Consider the following 21,707-nt stretch of genomic DNA (forward strand, 5'->3'; position numbering starts at 1 on the left):
TATGTAGTATTCAGAAGTTTAAAATTCCTGTTGCTTTCTTGGTCTTTCACTTTGCAATATATCCAACTGATGTCTAACTTTACACCTCCAACAGAAAATAGGAAGAGACCAAATATTTAAGAATACTTTTCAAGGAATCTTCTCTGATCAGAAGATCTGCAAGGACTGTCCTCACAGGTAATGTTAAATTTAGTGCATTATTTACCAAGTTATGTGCTCCCATAACTATTAAAATATGTAGGTCAAAATAGCAGAAGAAGGCAGAGACATAAACCTTTGTGAGCATCACAGCTGTTGATAGCTATGGGGCAAATGCAATATTCTTTCCTAAGCGTGTGTCTTGTTAATGCGAGTTGAATAGGTTCTACTCTGTCAAGGCCTTGACTATTTTTCTTCTTGAATTTAGGTATGAGCGCGAGGAAGCCTTCATGGCGCTCAATCTAGGTGTGACTTCATGTCAAAGTCTGGAAATATCATTGGATCAGTTTGTTAGAGGAGAAGTTCTGGAAGGAAGCAATGCCTACTACTGTGAAAAGTGCAAAGAAAAGGTATTGGTTCTTAATGTATGTGAAAGAAGATTCAGCTGTAGCTTGGTATTTTCTTAAGCATTACATGGTTATAGAAGCCATCCTTAGATACTGCTTATTCTTTCTGCATTGAAGACACATAATTAAAAGGTTAAATCCATAAATCCATGCAGATAGCATTCTTCATTCCCTGTAATTCATATTGTAGACTGAAGATTTAGAGGGATGGCAGGATGGTAAAATGTTCTGTAATATACCAGCCCACTCCACAAACTCTGTATTAGCTGCGGTAGTACTTTATCTGTCCATATTATAGTCATCCTATGGTCATTCTCTCTCCTGTGGCTGTATTGTACATCAGTTCGAGACGGCTGGAATTGGGCATCTGTAGAAGAACACTACAGAATGTTTGAGGTATATAGATAGAGGTGATACTCTCTTTTCTTTTTAAGAGAACTACAGTGAAGCGCACATGTATTAAGGTCTTACCTAGCCTGTTGGTGATTCACCTGATGAGATTTGGCTTTGACTGGGAGAGCGGACGTTCTATTAAATATGATGAACAAATAAGGGTAAGAAAACATTTGTGTGGCACCACCCCCCGCCCCAGCCTCGTGAAGTGGAATCTCACTCTTCCTATTCATTCTTCCTTCTTTCCCTCACATTTTGATACTGGGATTTTGAGTACGTGGTACGCTTACAACATGATCATGCTGCACAAAATTAGTGTTTTTCCTTAGAGCTTTCCTTGTCTGCAATGTTCTCAGGGTACTTCCAGAAAGCAAGAGCAAAAACCTCTGTAAAGACATTTTTATTGAACTTCTGTGTCACAAGGATAAAAAGTTGAAGTACCATGTTTTCCTCTGGTGTTCCCAATGCAGGAAGTATTAATACAATTCTCATAAAATTACACTAAGCAGCTACACAACATAATGTCTCAGTTAATCTGAAATATCTCTTCAAACAGTTTCCCTGGATGCTGAACATGGAACCTTACACTGTGTCAGGAATGGCTCGCCAGGACTCATCCTCGGAAGTAGGGGACAATGGCAGAAATGCAGATCAAGGAGGCGGAGGCTCCCCAAGGAAGAAAGTTGCCCCTACAGAAAACTATGAGCTTGTTGGTGTGATTGTTCACAGTGGCCAGGCACATGCAGGGCACTACTACTCCTTTATAAAGGACAGGAGGTAATGGCCAAGAAGGTTGCGGGGGGGGGCATTGAGAGCGGTCTAAAGACTACTTGTTTTGGGAAGACATAGTGAGCTATTCAGAACTCTTTTGGAAGCACTCTTCCCTTTCTTAACACCCAAAATTGTGGGTGTTAAGACAATAACATGACACACCATATTATGAAAGTCTCAGGAATCCTTATGTACCTTGTATTGCAGTTTGAGGGCTTCCTATGACATTTAGTTGCAGGTGATGTGCTTCTCGTATTTTTAATCAAGCTTTTTTTTTTTTTTTTTAATGGAACTTTGACATTGATTGAACCAAGCTTTCTATTTGCTGTCAAAAGAAATGTGATTTCAGGGTTGTCATTTCTAGGGTATTCAGGGTGGTTTGTTTTTTTACTAGACAGTCAAGTAACTTTGTTCTGTTTCTATTCTGTTTTGATCACAGGGGATGTGGAAGAGGAAAGTGGTATAAATTTAATGACACCATTGTCGAAGAATTTGATTTAACTGATGAAACCTTGGAATATGAATGTTTTGGTGGAGAGTATAGACCTAAAGTCTATGATCAATGTAAGCAGAAGTACAGATTGATTTACAGTAGCTTTATATTTCATACTGGTTTTCAGTAGAGGTAGAACTCAGTCCATTGTATCTAGTTTGAGTGACTTGGTCTAATAATCCTTCTGAAGCTGGTTTTTTCCTAAGGCCTTCTGTTTACTGAAGGACATAACAGCTTGTATGTGGCCTAATATTAATTGAACCATATTCACTGTTGTTCAGCACTTTGTAGACTTAGTAGCAGAGGAGATTCAAAAGTAAAATGGCACCTTGTTAAAATAGTTTAAAAACAAAAAAAACAGGCCTTGTTTTAGGCTAGTGAAAATGACTGTGCATAGAACATGGTGTGGCATCATATAGTTAAACTTTAAGGAATTAATTCCAAATACATTTCCACCAGTATTCACTTGTTTCATAATTCTGATAATATCTTTTTAAAATACATATGCTTTTTGCAAAAATATTTTAGAACTCAGGTTTTCGTTATTCGCCAATATAGACCCATGTTTTAATCTGACAAATAACTTTATACTGCCACAGTGTATTACTTGCACACCCAGTTTCACTTCCCTATAGGAATGAAAAGGGTACTAAACCTTCAAAGGCTTTAATCAAACGCCTTTTCTCCCATCAGCTAACCCTTACCCTGATGTGCGTCGGCGCTACTGGAATGCCTATATGCTGTTTTACCAGAGAGTGTCTGATCAGAACTCTCCGGTCTTACCAAAGAAAAGTCGAGTGAGTGTTGTGCGTCAAGAAGCTGAGGACCTCTCGTTGTAAGTTCCTCTTGTGTCTGTAAAGGTTTCTCTTATGTTGATATCTAGACCCCATCTCCAGAACTAAGAAATGAATAATTCCTGTTCAGCAAAGGAGTATACTCACCCTTCTGTTGTTTTGGTTTTTTTAAGCTGCTTAATGGCTTTTATAATTTTGTCTTTTATTGCTTTTATAATTTCCTCTTCCATACTGCTGTCACTATAGCAGTAAGAAGTTCAAGCTGACTGACAGCCTTAAGAAGTATTTAGACTGTCATCTAAATTTGCCTTAAGATTATACTGGCTGTACTGGTATTTTAAACTTGAACTGTAGATTCATCATAGGATTTCATTATTCACCTTGAGCTTGTATATATTTCAGATCTGCTCCATCTTCACCAGAAATTTCACCCCAGTCATCACCTCGACCCCACAGGCCCAACAGTGACCGCCTCTCCATCTTGACCAAGCTGGTTCGAAAAGGAGAAAAAAAGGGACTTTTTGTAGAGAAAATGCCTGTGCAGATATATCAGGTAGAGCACTCCAAAAGTGGCAACTAAATCCTACTTATAGGAAATTTAGGCACATAGTAAGAGGAACACAGTAACTTTGAAGGTAGCCTTGTGGTAATTCCCTTCTTGAAAGCGAGGCTGGAAGATAATTCTGGATTCTGATGTAAAGTTATTAACAAGCTGCTCAGTGGTATATTATTGGAAGTTTTGCTGTCCCTTCTTACAAAATTGACCCATCGTTCTTTGCTTTGAAGAAACTGCAGGCAAGTTAGTCAAATATGAGATAATGGCAGCAGTCAGCATGCAAGCAGGGAGAGATGAGAGCAGAGAAGATGCTTCATTTGAAGTATACTTGAGGAATAATGGAGAAGATGGCAAATTAGAGTCATCCTCTAGTTCTTGAGTTCAGAAGAATGTAAAAAGGGGAGAAGAGAAACCAAAAGCAGCTTCAATTCTGTTTGTGTCTGTTAGCTTATGTAGTATGAATGTGTTCTCAAAGGGGAAAACAAGGATGTTGAAGGCAATTTTGCAAGTCAGGGCTGAAAATGGAGGTGTGATGGCATTGGCAGAGCAGTGGGAGGATGGTAGAACCTGAATATCGGTTAGCTGTCGTAAGAGGAAGGTGTCAGTCTGTCAGGCCTGAAGCTCTGGTCCATACATAGGAAGATACAATCTTGCATATATTTGATCTTCTGAACACACCATCCTGCTGATCTGCACATGTGCAAGAGAGCCTACATCACATACACAGTCAGAATAAACTCTGCAGGCTATGTATGGCCCTCCACGTGGGCTTTATCAGGGCATTTATAGTCATTTTAGGCATTCTTGTATCTGGGATTGTATTATTACAATAAACAGAACTTGGCTCAAATTTGAGAGTCTTTCAGCATAATCTCATTTGGGAAAAGAGGGGCTTGGCATTTAAGTACGTTATTGTGGCTGCAGCTTGTAATTATACTGTGGCTCCTTGCTCTACGTGTAAATTTGCTAAGCAAGTCTTTCAGGTTTGAAGGATGTTTGTTCTCTTGGCTTTTTTATTAAAAGCAAGCAAAATGTAGAACTTGCCAGCAACTCTTCCTTTTTCTTTTCCCTTAATGGACAAATGATTAAGTCCCTCATCTGTTGTCTTGTGTTTTGTAATATCCTTGGGAGAAAATCACTTCTAAGTCTCCTATATGTATTTTCCCTTCCACTGAAGTGGTAATTCAGAGTGTGAACAGAATAGGTCTGAGAGTGGTTTTTAAACACCACATGTTTGCATAAAAGATGCAATTTTAGTTAGAGAAATGTACTTTGACAACATTTTAAATTTTTTTTGCCTTCTTTTACTTTTACAGATGGTAAGAGATGAAAACTTGAAATTTATGAAGAACAGAGATGTATACAGCAGTGACTACTTCAGTTTTGTTCTGTCATTAGCTTCACTGAATGCTGTAAGTACCTAGATTTTAATCTTAGAGTATTTGGAATGTGTTGGGTAGAAAGGGCCACAGAAGCTATTTGGGTCACAGCCAGGAAAACTGGAAGAGAAGGGTTGACATGATTTTGCTTTTCCAGCTGAGCAGTTCATTGTCTCCAAGAATTTTTCATGCTGATAACATCTGTCTCAAAGCTGACTCCAGCCTCCTGTTCTAGTAGTGGGAGAAACATCATTGTGCCATAGTAAAATTTATGAAATAACACGCACCTTTTTTTAATGATGCAAACTGAGCTCTAGAGGGACAGAAAGTCCTCTCTATATGAAAGATTCAAAAGTTGGTGTTAGTCACCTCAAAGTTGATAGACTTTCACTGGAAATACAGTTTACTAATTAAGTTTTTCTAAATGGAGTAATAAACAAACTAGCATTTATTAAATTTATTAAATCCACAGATCTAGTGGGCCTTACAGCAAGTTTGTTCTTGTTTTAGCATATTTGTTAACTAGCATAGTCAGCACTGGAGACTGTTTTTAGCACAGAAAAATGCTTTGTTTTGTTTTTCCAAATGAAGTAAATTACTTGAATAGAACATGTTGATGTGTTTAAGAGACAGCATATGTGCTGCAGGCATACTTCTGCTCTGAAGTAAATTTGTCATTTCTTTTAGACTAAGGTAAAGCATCCTGATTATCCATGCATGGCAAAGGTGAGCTTACAGCTGGCAGTCCAATTCCTCTTCCAAACCTATCTCCGAACCAAGAAGAAACTCAGGTAAGGCCTTGTTCTGGGTACTGTAACAACATACTCTTGTTTTTATACCTACATTCTTGCTTGTCATACCTACAGCACCTTGAAATAAATACTGCATAGACATTCACAGGAGTAGCAATACATTTCTGCTTTGCATTGGAATCCCATCACAAAGAAATCAGAGAGGAAGAAGGGTCATATATAACCTGACAGTTTGCTGTCTCTCCCAGCTGTCCATTATTTCGGTGGTAGTGGACTGGGCATGGAAAAGCTTTAATGAATTTAAAGACAGCAAGTTGTTCCAAAATACTTCTCTAAGTGTTTTTGTCTTAAGCCATCTAATGTATGTTCAATTAAAGCAAAAATTCTTTCTGTTTGGCAAACAAGAAACATGGCTTAGATTTTGGAGGTGTTTTTTCTCTTTCATTACTGATAGTTGTCCCTGTTTTGTAAAAGGGCTGATACAGAAGAATGGATTGCCACTGTAGATGCACTGCTTTCCAAAAGCATTGATGCTTGTCAGTGGTTAGTTGACTATTTCGTCGGGCCGGAGGGTCGCGAGCTTGTAAAGTAAGTACTGGTAATTCTGTCTTAGGTGTTTTGTGTCTCATGTATGGATAAAGCTTCCTAATAACATGATCTGGCCTATACTGCTGTATTTCCAAAGAGTTGACTGTGCACATTCTTTAAACAGACACTCTGGATGATCACTTAGGTTTTTTATTTCTACTATTTTCTCTGATTGTGCAGCTTTCTGAGTAATTCTGAAAATCCAATAAAATAGTGCAGCATACCTGGAGGAGGATGCAGATGTTTAATTCAGTGCAGTGCCTTGGAATGTGTTTTAAGTTTATGTCTAGTCACTCCTGTAAGTAGTGGGAAAGGAGAACGTGGTGAAAGTGTTTGGGGTAAAGTAAGTTAAATACGTACCTGACAAAGATCACAGATAAACGGGAAAGAATTTTTCTCACCAAGCTCAAGATCAGCTAATAGGTGTTTTGAAAACACCTAAGACAAATTCTTGGAGAACTGACACACTTACAGAGGTGTGTCAATCTAAAGGAAATTTTATCTTTGAAGTTGCATTGAAAGACAGGATCCTATGATAGCTTTTAGTTTCAGCTTTTTTTGTTACTTGAGGGAATAAATATAAAGTAATATTACAGGCCTTACTAGTGACAAGCAGGAGTGCAGGAAAATAAGTTAAAGCTTATTCACAGAAGTACAATACAAGAATTACCTGGACTGTTTTCCTTCTTAAAATAATAAACACCACACTTAATCATAGTAACCGTGTGTACACATTCATTCCAGTTCTCTTTGCAGCTTTGCCTTTTATCTTCCAGGACTTTCCTCCTGGAATGCAGCGTAAGAGAGGTGCGAGTTGCTGTAGCCACTATTCTTGAAAAAACCCTCGACAGTGCCTTGCTTTATCAGGAGAAGGTTGGTGTCACCTCATCACCAATGATCCTGTCGGTTGTCTCTACCTAATGGCTCTTGCTGTATTTGCAGACAGTGCTGTGTGATTTGTAAATGACAAGGTGAAAGGCTCTCATCTTGATCATGCTTGTAGCGCTTCATTTCTTGAATAGGTTGATGCTTGTCTGTTCCTACCCTAGGAGGTAACATGCTGCTGTAATTCTCAGAATTTAAGTTCAAAGTGTTACTTTTAAACAATTCTGCCTGATTTCAGCTTGTCTTAAAAACTGGTATCACCTATTATTTTAATAGTTTGGAAACAGTGTTTTCTTAAGATTTATTCTTTTTTTGATTCTAGAAATCAGCTTAATTTTTAACTGATTCTCCTTCCTCACTCAGTCAGAAGCCTATAGCCGTAGTAACTGAGTTATCTAGTTCCAGAGAGAGACCATAAGTATGGTTATTGTTCAAAGCTTTCATTTTCTATTAGAAAAACTTGGCAAGTAAGTTTGGGAAGTGCAGCTTTGTTACATTTTGGTGATCTCAATATTCTAGGAAGACCCAGCAGGAAATTTGTGAAAAGGGGTTATTTGTAGAATGTTTGAGATTTACCTGTTTCTCTTGGGATACCTGAACCAAATCATTTGTATTAAGAGAACTCAGACAGAAGTATTATCTGTGTTCTGGCATGTTCCTGTAAGTCATCAGTGGAGACCTGGACACTTTTAAATGTCCAAGTCTTGTTTAATCGCAAATAATTTTTTTTTTTTTTTTTTTTTTTTACATCAAACTTTAATATTTGATGCGATAGGATGTTTTTTCTATACAGTTTCTGGGATCTATCCTTTTTCATCCAGTGTCATGGATGGAAGGCACTACTGTTGTACAGGCTTCTGTTAAGAAAGTTTGTTGTGTTTAGAGCTTTAGGACCTCATAACAATCTTTCCTTACAAGCTGAATACAGTAGTAGGGAGATGAACATTTACAATACAGTTTGATAGTTTTTGATCACTTCCTCTTGGCTGTTAGTTGCTATCTGTTAACTGAGATGTAATATATTATATACCAGTGTGTATACCCTTAGTGTGCTTTGATGCAAACTAAACACTAACATTGCATTGCTTTTTGCATAGTTGAGTGTGATAGTACGCTAATGTGAGACCTTGAGTGACAGTTTACTTTTAATTTGGTTTGTTTTGCATTACTGTAATGACTGGAATGTTTGAACATCAGTTCACTTGGAGTAATTTGAATTGCTTTAAAAATGTTGCAAACTTACATAACAGCTGAGTTCCACTTCTTTGAGCAAGTTACCTACATGCCAATGCTTTCGTTACTTTCCTGTTTAAAATATGCAACATTCATTAAGAAGAGTTAAAAATGGGAAGGCTGCAATCCTACATTAGCTATTCATATTCATCACAGCAAGCGTATGTGACCACACATATGATTTTGTTAACCATACCTTAGCTCTGATATGTGAAACACTTTTGTTTTTTAAGCAGTCGACAACTCTTTGAATTCAAATTAATTTTTTTTTTTTTTCCCCACAGTTAAAAAGTCTACATCAATTATTGGAGGTGCTACTTGCTCTACTGGATAAAGATGTACCTGAAAACTGTAAAAACTGTGCTCAGTATTTTTTGCTATTCAATAACTTTGTACAGAAGGTAAGAAACCTTTTTTTCATGCTAGTTTAATTTTAAAGGACAATAGTAAAGCAGCTAGTCATCCATATTCATAGAATGTTTAAGCAGCATGGTGAAACTTTTCCAGAACTTTTATTAGAGTATTCCTTTTCTTTTTCTTTTTTTGAAAAGTAAATGGCTTTGAACACTGGATTAGGATAAAATTACACAAAAATATGCCAGCAAAGTATACGAATTGAAGATGTCATTTCCAGAGTCTGAATTTTGGGTTTCTGTTTTGGGGGGGTTGTTCTTGGCTGTTCTTTTTGGGGCAAAAAAAAAATCCAATGTTCAGGATTTTTGTCCTATAGAAAGCAGAATAACTGACTGGGCTGTTCACCCCAATATGGTTTCTCTCTATTCTACTATTCTTTTTTTCTTTTTGGTTGGTTGGGTTTTTTTTTTTGGTTGGTTGTTTTTTTTCATATGAGACTTATTTTGCTTATGCTGATTCTGGTCTGGTTTATATAATGTGCTCTATATAACGAGACAGCTTTTTAGAGGTGTACGTTATTAATCTGTGTGACTTTCTCTTTTGGAGTAGAAAATGCAGTGTTTAGCCTATGCATTTTATTTTTGTTCCCTAGAGCATTAATTCTGTACCTGCACAGGAATGTAACTTTTTATTATTGTCTAAACAGCAGGGTATAAGGGCTAGCGGTCTTCTTCTCAGACACTCTGCTTTGAGGCACATGATCAGCTTTCTCCTTGGCCCCAACCGGCAGAGTAATCAGGTAAAGCTTACATAACCTGTGTTTTTGTGCTGTAGTTTGTCCATCCCTGTGGTTTTTATGATGCTTAAATTATGGATAAATACTTTTCATGTGATAGGATAGACTAACCGTTGGATTATTCTGTAAACTTCATGCAAGTCTTAACTCTACCTATTTGTAGTTAACATGGAAATAGCTGTTTCGTCAGAAGTGGTTTTGCTAATAACAACATTTTCACCAACTTCAAAGTATTAGAATGTGGTGATGGACTGTTAAGGACATTGCTTGGTTTTGACTTGATAAGTTAATTAAATCTCCTTTGGTTCAAGCAGAATCGCAGGTGGAGTTCAGCACAAGCACGTGAGTTTGGATATCTTCACAATACTGTAGCACTACTTGTTTTGCACTCTGACATCTCCTCACAAAGAAATGTTGGTAAGAATTAAGTTTTTGCCTTTTGGTGACTTTGTATTTCAGTTACTTTTACTGGGAGTAACTTAATATCAGTGAAGAAAAATGCAATCGCTTTGAATTTAAGGCAGTAATGGTTAGCATAGTTTTTATTATTTTATTATTTTATTACTATTTTGCTGTAAATGTACTGAGAGTCTGTGGCAAACATAGTATTACAGGCACGTGGAATGGGGGGAATCTTGATATGAACATTATTGTGCCTTCCCCCCTCCCCTACGCCTAAAAGGTCTTTCCTCATGTGAGCGAATCAAGCTGTGTCATTGTTGCCTGGGACAGACTCGCAGCCTAACAGGCTGTATTTTGCTTAGGTCTGTTAGGCCTTTTGCTAATCTGAAGGGGAGTATTTAGACTAAGCTACTGAATAACAAACAGTGAAATACTTTCCTAGGTATTTCTAAAAAGAGACAGAGATATTGAAATAAAGATAATCACAGAGTAAGTTGAGATCTTCAGTTTCCTGAAGGAGGAATTTAAAGTTGTCTTTTTTCAAAGAATAACTTTATTTCTGTCTAGGGCTAAAAGTTTCTGGTGTTGGAGGGAGTCAAAAATCATAAAGTAAAGGAAGGATGATAAACATTCTGAATATGATGAATATGCAACAGTGATTGGAAGTGAAACTAAAGCTCAAAGTACTGATAGTAAATATGAACATTTTGCTTTGGCCTTCTTGCAGTTCGTTTGCCTGTGTTGTCACTAAAGTAAATGGCACTTCAGCGTGCAAGAGTTACTTGGAGTGGTACCATATGAGCGATAAGCTAGTTGAGATGAATGTCATTACAGGTTATATGGTGCCAAATGAGCAGCAGTGTCTTCAAGGTGTGTAAACAATCTAATTTATTAGTGGATTGTTTTTGTATTTGCTATTATAGCTCCTGGTCTCTTTAAGCAGCGTCCACCTCTAAGCATCACCGCTTCAGGTCCGCTTTTGACGCTCCATGAAGAAGTGGAAGCCTTGTTATTCCTGTCTGAGGGAAAACCTTACTTAATGGAGGTATCTGTTCGAAATTCTGCCCTACTTGAACCTAAAAGCTGATCTGATGTCACTACTTTGAAATATCCTTACATGAAAAACACTGAATATTGAAAAGCAGACAGTTGGGGAGTATATGGCTATTATTTTGAGCCTAAACAAGAAGGCACCTTTAGTTTCTTCTTGACACCTTCTTATTTTCCAGTATATCCCTAAACTTGGGAGTCTGATTAGAGAGTTTATGAAGTTAGCAAAGACAGCTGAACACATTTTGCAAGTGCCCATGCAGTTGGTTACCGTATGTCAGCCGCAGGTGCTAGTTTGGATTGCTCTGACTTAATGGATCGTGCTTGACCAGACTCTTAGAGGTGGGCAGCAGGAGCTGAATGGAGTGCTATGAGGGCAGGGGTTCAGCTCACTGGGACGAAAAAAAAACGCATCCTTCCTGGAAAAGAGTAACATTCTGCTATAAACTTGATCCCTCTCTTAGAAATAATTGTGTGGCTGTGTCTGACACTGTTCGTACCATCCCATTAGGTGATGTATGCATTACGAGAGCTAACTGGATCTCTGTCGGTTCTCATTGAAATGGTGGTCTACTGCTGCTTTTGTAATGAGCACTTTTCCTTTACTGTGCTACACTTCATCAAGGTATGGAGATAATCAAGATAAGCTTTTTGCATAAGTGTTTCTTCTAGGCTTTGGTCATACTGTGTCTTATGGGTTATAATGGCACTGGGATCTGCAGAACAATCAGTACAGTCCGTTGGATTGGGGGGGGGGGGGGGGTGTCGGGTTTTCCTTTTAAACTTCTACTGTTTAAAACAACACATTTTTAAAAATCTGTAAAACTGTCTTGTAATTCTTTGCTTCATCAACATATTTTACTAAGTAACTTTGTTTCTCACATGCAGACTCAGCTGGAAACTGCTCCACCTCATGAACTGAAAAACATATTCCAGTTACTCCATGAGATACTGGTAGGTGAAGGGTAAAGACTTGTACAGGATAGATTTTTGTATCAATGCATAATGAAAAAAAAAAAAGTGAGGACTGCATTAGTAATTTCAACATCTATGTATCTTTTAATCTTCAGTTTGGAGTTTTTATTACTTTTTAAATTGCTGTCTTGATAATCCGGTGATATATGAAACTTCACAAGTCTTATTTGTTTTTCATGTTGACGTAGTTAAAAACATTTCATAGAATAGATACAGGTATCACACACATGTCGTAGAATAGATACAAGTATCACACAGGTATCTATTAATCTTTTTCTTTCCTAACAGGTTATTGAAGACCCGTTACAAGTAGAGCGCATCAAATTTGCCTTTGAAACTGAAAATGGATTAATAGGCAAGTAAGCCAGTGGGCGAATGCTCCTGTCTCATACTGACCCTTATGTTGATGATGGTTCATATCATCTCCTAGTTTCTGATCCCTCTAAACTGTTTGACTTCTCAGGGAAAACAACTTGACACTATTTGATTTAGCCAGCACCACCCCACAGAATGATCTAAGAAAATCCAAAATAAGCATTAGAATATTATAGTAACAGCAAACAGGAAAGGAGTTTAACTGGGAAAAATTAATTCTCTCCAACAACAGCAGTCAGTGAACCCAGAGAAGAGTGATAGTTATGTACTTAAAAAGTGACATTAAGGAACCTTAACCGAGAGGGTGGCAAGAGAGAGAGAATTTTTTGAAATAGGAAGCAGATCAGGGTGTATACATAATGCTGGGGAAAAAGAAGTACCTTCAGCATGGAAGGATGCTAATACTACTAACTGCAGGATAGCCTCATAGTCTGACAGGTGCCTCCCATTTGTTGCTGCTCATACAAAGTGTTGTCTCTCCATTTAGTACAGAAACTTTATTGAAGTGTAGTTACTAAAGCATTCGAAAGCAGCAGAAAAGTCCCAGAAGCAATGAGAGCTTACGTCATGTGAATTAGGAGAAGAGGCTTTGTGTGCAAGAGAAATGTGGGGGTAGCCACAATGTGTTCAAAGAGCAGCTCTGATGAGTTAGTGCAGCTTGAGCGTCTCTTTCGTAGCTGTTTGGATGAGGAGCTGCTTCAGATCGTGGCTTTCACCTTAAGTTATTTTGGATTCTGTTTTAGTGAAAGGAATATTTAGCTTTGTTCTTTATTTCTTGCTTATACTCCAGTGCTCTTCTGTTTAGTAGTTTCCATGTATGACTGATAGAAGAGAAGATAAGATGCAGTAGTGTAAGAGAATAGCTGAGTGGTTATTTCTCGGTAAATTGGTCCCACTTGGATCAATTCTGTTCTGTAACTTGGGCAATACATGACCTTTTTTCCTCTACAGAGAAGAGATACAATTATTCAATTGGATTTTCACGTTGAAGGCTTTTTGTGTAATGTTACTAAATCATACATATTTTACAAGAATTGCTGTGAGTTTCGGGAGTGAAAGTTGTAGTTTTACCTTGGAGTTTCCTTGCAACAGCACTGAAGAGCATCCAGTCTCACTGCATGTGGACCATGACCTATCAGTCACATTGGCTAGTTTTACTCTAAGGAAGGAAATCAGCAAAAAATAGTTTTCTGTGGTCCTCAAGAGGGTGTTTGTGTATAATTTGCAGTACACCAGTGCTGTAATTTTAATCATCTGCTGTGCTTTCACGGTAGAAAAACTGGCAATTTGCAGTTCCCTAGCAATTGTTTGTCTACTTTAGAGGTTTTACTAGTGTTCTTTGCTGACTCCTATGGACAGAGCAACTTTTGAGTAACAGATCTGATTGTGGCAGCTCCATGGAAATCTTTGTGCTTCTCCTCAGTCAAAGAATTCTGTTAAAAGACGTGGGAATTCATGGTATAGCAAACTTCCTGGTACGAATAGCCTGGGGTTTTGCCCAGGTCTCCCATAGAAGAGATTCATGGCTGTTGAATTTTTCTATGCTTGTTTGTGTGAAGAAGCTTTAGCATTCTTCTGGCTTTGCAAGTTTTGATCCAGGTGGAAGCTGATGATCTGGTCCATTTATGGGGGTTTCAAACATTATTTTTTTTCCTTCAGATAGATGTAACCATAGTGATTATCTAACATAGACTGGATTATAGGGGAAGAATAACTGCATTAGGAGAGGACTGTTTAAAATTCAGGTACCGCATTTGAAAGAATTACTGCATTTTCACTTTGATCTATTTTTAATCCAATAGAGTTGTGGAAGTACTCAAAACTGCCAGCAATACAGTAGTGCGTTTAACACAAATACTTATGCTAACATCTGTAGAAATAACTTCCACCACCTAAGTTAAAATTTTAGCTTCATCTTGGTTATGTTTTCAGACTGGCTGGTACACAGAAATCTGAATTGTGTTTTTTTTAATCCCTGTGTTTCTCCCCACAGCCTTGATGCACCACAGCAACCATGTGGACAGCAGCCGTTGTTACCAGTGTGTCAAGTTTCTTGTTACTTTGGCTCAGAAGTGAGTAAGACGGGTTTCAGAATTTAACCTCATGCCTACCTTAGGCCCCTCTGTGGCTGTTAAGGCTGCTGCTCTTTCTACTTTTGATCAGCTTTATCTTTTGTTACTGTGATAGAATTGGTGCTCAAAGGTCTTGATAGTGCATGTGTCAGTATGAAGTGAAACCTTTACTGATTAGTACCCGAGGTGGATTTCTCATATAACAACCAATAATCACTGTTTATAAAGGCAAAGGTCAGCTATGTTCTGTAAAGCAGGAGCCTAGGATTAAGACCAAGATAAACATAAGGAAACTGTCCCAGATTTTTGAAATACTGTGATTCCTGAATTCTCTTTGTTTGGAACTTGGCATGTGTCCCGATAAAGCATAGTTCTGAATATGTGAATCTGTGTAGCAGACTACTTTGTGTAAACTTTACTAGGCATTATTGCTCTTGCTAATTCAGTTAATAACAGGGCTGTACAGTTTAGGTCAGAGTTTGCAATGATAACAGTGCGTACAGAGGGCAGCAGCACAAAGAAAGAGAAGTCCTTGGATTTTTTTTTTTTTTAAGTTTGCCAGAATGCCTTGTTCATGACTAATGAATATCATTTCAATTTCCAAGGTGCCCTACTGCGAAAGATTATTTCAAGGAGAATTCCCATCACTGGAGTTGGGCTGTGCAGTGGCTACAGAAAAAGGTAGTTTGGCTGTAACTTTACAGAAAGACTGCCACTTTGTTTACAATGAGAATTATGACATCTCCATCCTCTATATGGCTCTTTGAGATGACTCTTAAGACAAAATACAAGCTACTGCATTTTTTTACAAGGACAGTTTGGATGCAGCTAAATCTGATGCGTGCAGGAACTTCTGTAGGCCCCCACATGTTTCAGGCATAGATGTGTGTATAGTGAATAAAACCAAGTGTGAATGGTCAGAATGATTATCATTCCTTGCCATGTGGGAAGCTTTCAGTGCCACTGTATTCATGTTAGAAGGTTTCACTTTTCTAAAAAAGCAATTTTTCTGTTGCCTGCAGGTTAATGCAAGGGAATGCGTAAATGAGTGGATTCCTTACAGAATCACTGCAGCTTTGCACAAAATATAGCTGTTGACAGATACAGCTCTTTCCTCCCACGCATGTATTTTTTGTTCTTCTTTCTAAACTTAACGTAGGTTGGCCAACACTTCTTTAATAAATACCCAAGGACACTTTGGAAACGTAAAGCTCAGCAGAATTAGCCCAGGTTTGCCTACGGTCAAGCAGGGTAATGCTTGGTCTCCCAGCACTGCATGTACAACATGATAGTATCCCAGCTCCAGGCTGCCTTTCTGTCCTGACAGCTGCTGCCAGGCAGATGTCAGATGCATAACCTAGTACTGTACTCAGTACTGGAAGCATAATTAGTGAGATGCTTGCAGTGCAGCTGGCACAACTTGTTGCCACTCTTCTCTTGAAACACAGCGAACTGACAGGTCTGGATAGTCCTGCTGTACCCATTTTTACTTTGTACTGGCTCGTGTAAACCCTGAATCCACCACTGTTCAGCTGGCATCCAGTAACTTGCACCCATGCACAGTTACCAAATAAAGGGAGTTGGTTGCTAGTTTTCAGCTGAGGGGGCAATAGCCTCTCTGACTCTTCTGGCTGCATTAAAAGTGCATGCTTGTCTATGCCCCAGATCTCCAGCTCATTGCCAAAGGATTCAGGAAGCTTCTTCCAGACTTGTTAGTTCACCTACCATCATAGGTGGATGAGGTTTTACATGTGTAAAACTCGTATAGCGATTTTATGGCTTTCTTGGCTTTTTATGCAGATGTCTGAACATTATTGGGCTCCACAGAGTAATGTATCCAATGAAACATCAACCGCAAAAACCTTCCAGCGCACAATTTCAGCACAGGTATGTGTCACAGTCTTGGGAGATTATGTTAAACTTGTATTATTTTCTTTTTTGCTTTTCAGTTAGTGTCTTTGGTTTTGGCAACTTTAGCGTATTCCAGTGCACTTAAGACCATTCTTCTTTTAGAACCCCAGATGCCGTCGTTGTTCCTGAAAAAAACAACCCTTAAATGATATTTGTCAATACCTCACAATTACCTGTGGTGACTGAACTGTCTCACTACAGCAGCTATATTGTTTCACAATCAACTTTTAAAATAATAATAATAATAACAACAATAACAATAATAATAATAATGATGATGATGATAATAATGAGATTAAGATATCGCCATGGCCTCTGACACTCTCTTGGACTGTTTCCAACTCAGGACACGCTGGCCTATGCCACAGCCTTGCTGAATGAGAAAGATCAGTCTGGAAGCAGTAATGGGTCAGAAAGTAGTCCAGCCAACGAGAATGGAGAGAGACATCTGCAGCAGGTAACAATAAAATAAGGGCATGTCTATTTTCTGTTGTGTTGCTCTGTTAGAGAGCTTGTTCCTGGGGGTCGGGTCAGAAAGATCACTGAATGTAGACAAAATAATTGTGTGCCTTACAAAAATAACATCCTGTATCTTTCTCTCCCCATCCCTTGTGTGTATTGAAAGGGCTCAGAATCTCCTATGATGATCGGTGAGCCTAAAAGTGACCTTGATGATGTTGACCCATAGAGGATACCTATGAACACAAAACCAGAACAACTCAAACATTTAATGCCTGGTACTTACTGAAACTGGAGTCCCGTTGCTTGTGCCGTTAGAAGAGTCTGGAAGAGAAGTGGCTTCATAGGATCGAAGGCAATGCTGGAGGAGGTTGTTTCCCTGAAAGCTAAAAGCATTTTTTTAGCCACGAAGGCTTCAGATCAATAAATGCTCTAGAAAACTGCATCTTCACCTGCAGTAGCTTATGACAGTCCAGACACCGAAAACAGTTTGTCAAGAAGATTTTATCAAATACACAAATGCTAGTGGTTGACTTTTTATGTGAACATTAAATAGTGAATGTAAAACTGTTGCTTTTCTGTGATGCTGCAAAAAAAATTCTTTTGGTTTTTATACAGGAAAAAAAAAAACCAGACTGCCCTTATGTATGGAGGGCAAATTTTTAATCTTTCAATAATATTGAATAGGAATATTCAAATTTCTGTAAAGATGTGTGATGACTTACATTTCATTGTAAAATATTAGTTAAAGAATGGGTTTACATAAGGACTTCTGTATTTAATATGTCTCCCTGCTAATTTGTAAAGCTCTTTTTGAGAAGGATCAGCAAGATTGCTCTGTAAGGAGAGTGATTCCTTACAGAATGGTTTGGTCAAGGAGCTCTGGAATGGGTCATCTTTTCTGGTGCCCTTCTGAAAACCACAGATGATTGGGAAGGGCAATAAAAGAAAAGCTTTGTTTTCTAGGTATGCAAGTGTTTATTATTAAAGGATGTTGGTGAATTTAGGAAAAAAAAAAAGTTAATGAGCAGTTTAAAAGAAAAAAGCACTTTAAGACGGAATTCTGTTGCAGTTTTACTCATTAAATTTTTTTAACCTTTGGAGACATATTGAATAAAATGTAGTCTCAATCATGTGATCTGCAATCACTTGCTTATGCTTTGAAATTACTGAGAAAGTTGGTATTGGTTGTATATGATGAATAATTCCTTGAATGAGTTGGGGACACTGTTGTGCAGATTTTATAGCAATTTTAACACAGGGAAAGAATGATTTGGCTTTGTTTGTGTTTTCACTTGACCAGGCAACGTTTAAAATATCACAGCTCTTTTGATTTGCTCATAAACGACTGGAAACCAGTTGGGATGATTTGAGCACGGTTTTGTTTTCCATGTCAAGTGCAGTTCAGTGATTTCTGGCTCTGGATACTAGCTTCTTTTGTGCTAACTAACTCTTCATCTTTTGTACATTTTGCGTTTGTCACATTTTCTGCACTGCTTTTTGCCTTTATTTATGGATTCTGCCTTACTTTAAAAAAATTATGTAAACAAACATGCACAGAAATGGGGGACATCTTAAGGAGTGCCTGGGTACCTCCAGAATAGATAAATTTGCCAAGTTAAAGGCACAACCAGCCAAAAAGTGCCTTTTTTTCTTTTTACATACTGTTGCTGAAACAAGAAGCAGCAGACAGCTTTTCACTGTTGTGCACTAATATTGAAATTAACCAGTCATTTCACTGTTGGAAGTAAACATCTGATCTGATTTCAGCTGTACAGCTTTATAACTTATTGCGGGTTAAGAGAGCCGTTGTCATAAATTGCGTGTGCAAAGAAGTAAGGGTGACATTGTAGTGAATCTCTCACTTTCTTTTCCAAACATTTTCATAGACACATGGCAGAGTTAGCATTTTATAAATGTTTCTGATAATGTGCTGGGACATTTTAAATGTGACGTTTTAAATTAATTTTGAATAAATCATTTCTTATGGATACCCCTTCTTCCTTCCCCCATCCCTAATACTTTGTTAATGGGTCATAAATCATCACAAGAAGTCAGTACGCAGCGGTGATGGTGATGGAAGAAGCTGGTAATGTTCCTATGGGTTGGCACCACTTGTCACTTCAGGTTCCTGTTATTTCCTATGGAAACAACGTCCTCAATTACTGTGGGCCCAGAGAAGCATGGATAAGAGAATTGCATCAGGATGGCTCATCACCACTGTATACTTGAAACCAATACAAACTTTTTCATGGTTCTGCTCACGCTTGTACAAAGTCAATGGTTATAATTTGCAATAAGATGATACTTGGTCAATTATTTTTGTTTCCAGCTGCTGTCATTTGAACCTGCTGAAGATTATTTTTTGGAAAACAGAGTTCAACAAGACTAGTTTTTGTGTAAATTGTGATGCATTTCTATGTTGTAATTTTTACTGCCAATCTTTTTGGATGAAAATGTTTTTATACAGCTTACAAAATGTTCAGTGAAGAGCAGCCGCAGCCTGCCTGTGAGCATTCGGGGAGATATTGTCTGATTAATACGTAGACATTGGGCACTGGAAAAATAGGCAGTCTTGATGAACAGTCTTGGGATTCCTGGTCAATGGAATAAAGTTATTCCTTTCACAGAAAACTATTGTAATCTTTAGACTGCGCATACACTGCTACACTGTTGTCTTGTTGATCCTCTTACCTTGAAACTTCCTAAGCCAGTCCTGCAGACGATAAGCTCTGAGAGGTTGCCCTGATTGCCATTTTGACTCCCGTCCAGAGTAAATTGAAGCAGCTGAACGGCCCTCGGAGCTGCACCGCTGGATGTCCTTATGCTGTGGCATGTTCTGGTGCACTGTCAGATTTGTATCTGTGTGCGGTTTCTTCTCCTGACCTTCTTAGCAGAATCATTTACGCTGGCTACGCTTGCAGTCATGGATTAGACCGGCTTTTGTGTGTCAGATAGCAAGATTTGCAGGCAATCTGGACTTGAATTAATACTGCCTTTTCTGTTGGTGCGAGGTGCAGAAAGCTGGACATGCAGCAGTGCCACGGTGCTGGTATTCCCCCGTAAGCAGAGCTAGGAGCCACAGCCGGGGCCGCTGTCCCGGCTCTGCTTTCCTGACAGGTGCCTTTATCCTCCGTTCTAAGGGCAAAGATTTTTACGTTTCAAGCATGACCCAGCCTGTGCTCTCCAGTGGCAGTGCCAGTCCTGGGAGCGTGGACTGGGTATTGCAGAGAGGGTGCGGAGGGGACTGTCTGTGGTGTACGTGGGATCAGCGCTGCTTTCTCCTGAGTGAGGGAGGCTTTTCTGCCTACCCACATACAAGCTTCTAAGCAAGGGCTAATCTTTTAGTATTGTTTCCTTCCACCAGGCTTATGTATGCTTGAACTAAGCCGGGAAAGCTGTATCTGGCTGACTGTGCAGGGAACGTGCTCGCACCTGCTGGGAGCCGGCGGCTGAGCAGGCAGCAGCATCTTCCCCTCTGGCAGGGAAGTCGGCAGAGGTGGAATATCTGATGTGTGTTTTGAGATGTTGCAGCCTAGTATGCTGAAAAATAACCAGCTGTGTCAAAGCTGTTCAGGAGCTCTTAGGCTAGCATCCCTTTTTCTTTCCCTCTTTGTGCAAAATTCACATTATAGCTGATAAAATTATGGGCTGTAATTATATACATGTTGTGTAATTACATGCTTAGATGAGGGTTTGGCTTTTGCCATCTTTTAGGTAACAAGTTAGAAATAGTTTAAATCTTTCAAAGTAGTGCTTCCTCCTCGGTTTCTGTCTTTGCTTGCCAATTAAAGCTGGAGTAACGGATCGGTAAGGGGCTTTTTGATGGGGAAAAACACCCAACCCAGAATAGCCCAAGTTTGACAGGTTAACCTGGCGCTTGTGGGATCAAGCTTTATTTTTTCATCTATCCTCAGGTAACACTACACAAATTATATGTTGTAGTACCAGGAGGCTGCTAATCACCCCAAAAAAGTGAGCCCCAGCTTTGGTGGCTTCTGGTACTACCCAGTCTTTCTCTGCTGCTGTGCATCTCTCCCTGAGCATCTATGCTGTATCTTCTTTCTGGGGTTCAACGCTTACCGAGTGAAGCCCAGTGTTACTAGCAACAGCAACAAAAAGCACAAGGGCACTGGATGATGGTTTGTTTCCGTAACTGGAAGCTCTTGCCCTACACCACTGTTTTAAAAACAAACTTCTGTTCTCGCGTGTGTATGGGACAACAAGACCTAGCCCCTGGTCTCTGCCCTGGTCCCAGAGCTCAGGCCAGCTGTGGGCAAGGGGAGGGTGCCCACGCTGTCTGCCCTGACCTCTGAGCGTGCCAGCGGTCGCCCAGGGGCACCTCCTACCCGAGGCAGGGATCAGAGCCCGAGGTGGTGGCCTCTGGCTGGCTCACTAGAGAAGGCAGGGATCAGAGCCCGGTCTCTGGCTGGCTCACTAGAGAAGCAGAGCTCGCTTTGGGGAGCAGTATCCCTGCCAGATGGGTGCCAGCTCCCCCTTCCAGACTGGTTCCCCGTGGGGACGTACATGAAGCCAAACAATGGATCATTTCTACTGAGCACTGGTCTATGAATTTTATTTTAAAAAGACATTTATAAAATGTTTATTTATAAAATTTCAAATAAATATTTAAGGTACAAATGTAAAAACCAAAGTACTATGAAAGCTTTTTCTTCTTTCTGGTTTGGGTTTGTTTGTTTTGGTTTTTTTTAAAAAAGGAGTTACAGCCAGTTCTATATGTCTTGGGAAGCCCTGAAAGGGAAACTGTTAAAGCAGTGCATAACACCAGCAGATCATTAACTTTGACTTAACAAAAAAAACACTAGCAAAGCAGTAGCTGACGTAGCGACGCAGATTAAAATCTAATTAAACAAGCAGACTGTTTAAACTAGAGCCTTTACACTTGACTAAAAAGTAAAGAAGT

The 21,707-nt window shown here is 39.0% G+C and overlaps 1 protein-coding gene across 4 annotated transcripts in view; it reads left to right on the plus strand.

Moving 5' to 3' along the window:
* USP24 (ubiquitin specific peptidase 24) overlaps window positions 1-20,974 on the plus strand; it is a 67,288-nt gene extending 46,314 nt beyond the window's left edge. The window contains exons 44-66 of one of the 4 annotated variants that reach the window (XM_082313432.1): window positions 95-177; window positions 407-548; window positions 980-1,099; window positions 1,495-1,715; window positions 2,149-2,273; window positions 2,896-3,037; window positions 3,399-3,549; window positions 4,869-4,964; window positions 5,619-5,722; window positions 6,158-6,271; window positions 7,048-7,144; window positions 8,674-8,790; window positions 9,450-9,542; window positions 9,851-9,956; window positions 10,865-10,986; window positions 11,503-11,616; window positions 11,880-11,945; window positions 12,255-12,321; window positions 14,335-14,413; window positions 15,019-15,094; window positions 16,214-16,300; window positions 16,671-16,781; window positions 16,950-20,974. In XM_082313432.1, coding sequence (XP_082169558.1) covers window positions 95-177; window positions 407-548; window positions 980-1,099; window positions 1,495-1,715; window positions 2,149-2,273; window positions 2,896-3,037; window positions 3,399-3,549; window positions 4,869-4,964; window positions 5,619-5,722; window positions 6,158-6,271; window positions 7,048-7,144; window positions 8,674-8,790; window positions 9,450-9,542; window positions 9,851-9,956; window positions 10,865-10,986; window positions 11,503-11,616; window positions 11,880-11,945; window positions 12,255-12,321; window positions 14,335-14,413; window positions 15,019-15,094; window positions 16,214-16,300; window positions 16,671-16,781; window positions 16,950-17,012 — 2,496 coding nt within the window. In that variant the 3' untranslated portion in view covers window positions 17,013-20,974. Of the gene's footprint in view, window positions 1-94; window positions 178-406; window positions 549-979; window positions 1,100-1,494; window positions 1,716-2,148; window positions 2,274-2,895; window positions 3,038-3,398; window positions 3,550-4,868; window positions 4,965-5,618; window positions 5,723-6,157; window positions 6,272-7,047; window positions 7,145-8,673; window positions 8,791-9,449; window positions 9,543-9,850; window positions 9,957-10,864; window positions 10,987-11,502; window positions 11,617-11,879; window positions 11,946-12,254; window positions 12,322-14,334; window positions 14,414-15,018; window positions 15,095-16,213; window positions 16,301-16,670; window positions 16,782-16,949 lie in introns of those variants that run through there. The other 3 variants (XM_082313430.1, XM_082313431.1, XR_014228325.1) reach the window with 3 other exon arrangements.
* The last annotated feature ends 733 nt before the right edge of the window (window positions 20,975-21,707 follow it).

Source organism: Platalea leucorodia (assembly GCF_965183815.1).
Source record: "Platalea leucorodia genome assembly, chromosome: 5".
Taxonomy (NCBI): Eukaryota; Metazoa; Chordata; class Aves; order Pelecaniformes; family Threskiornithidae; genus Platalea; species Platalea leucorodia.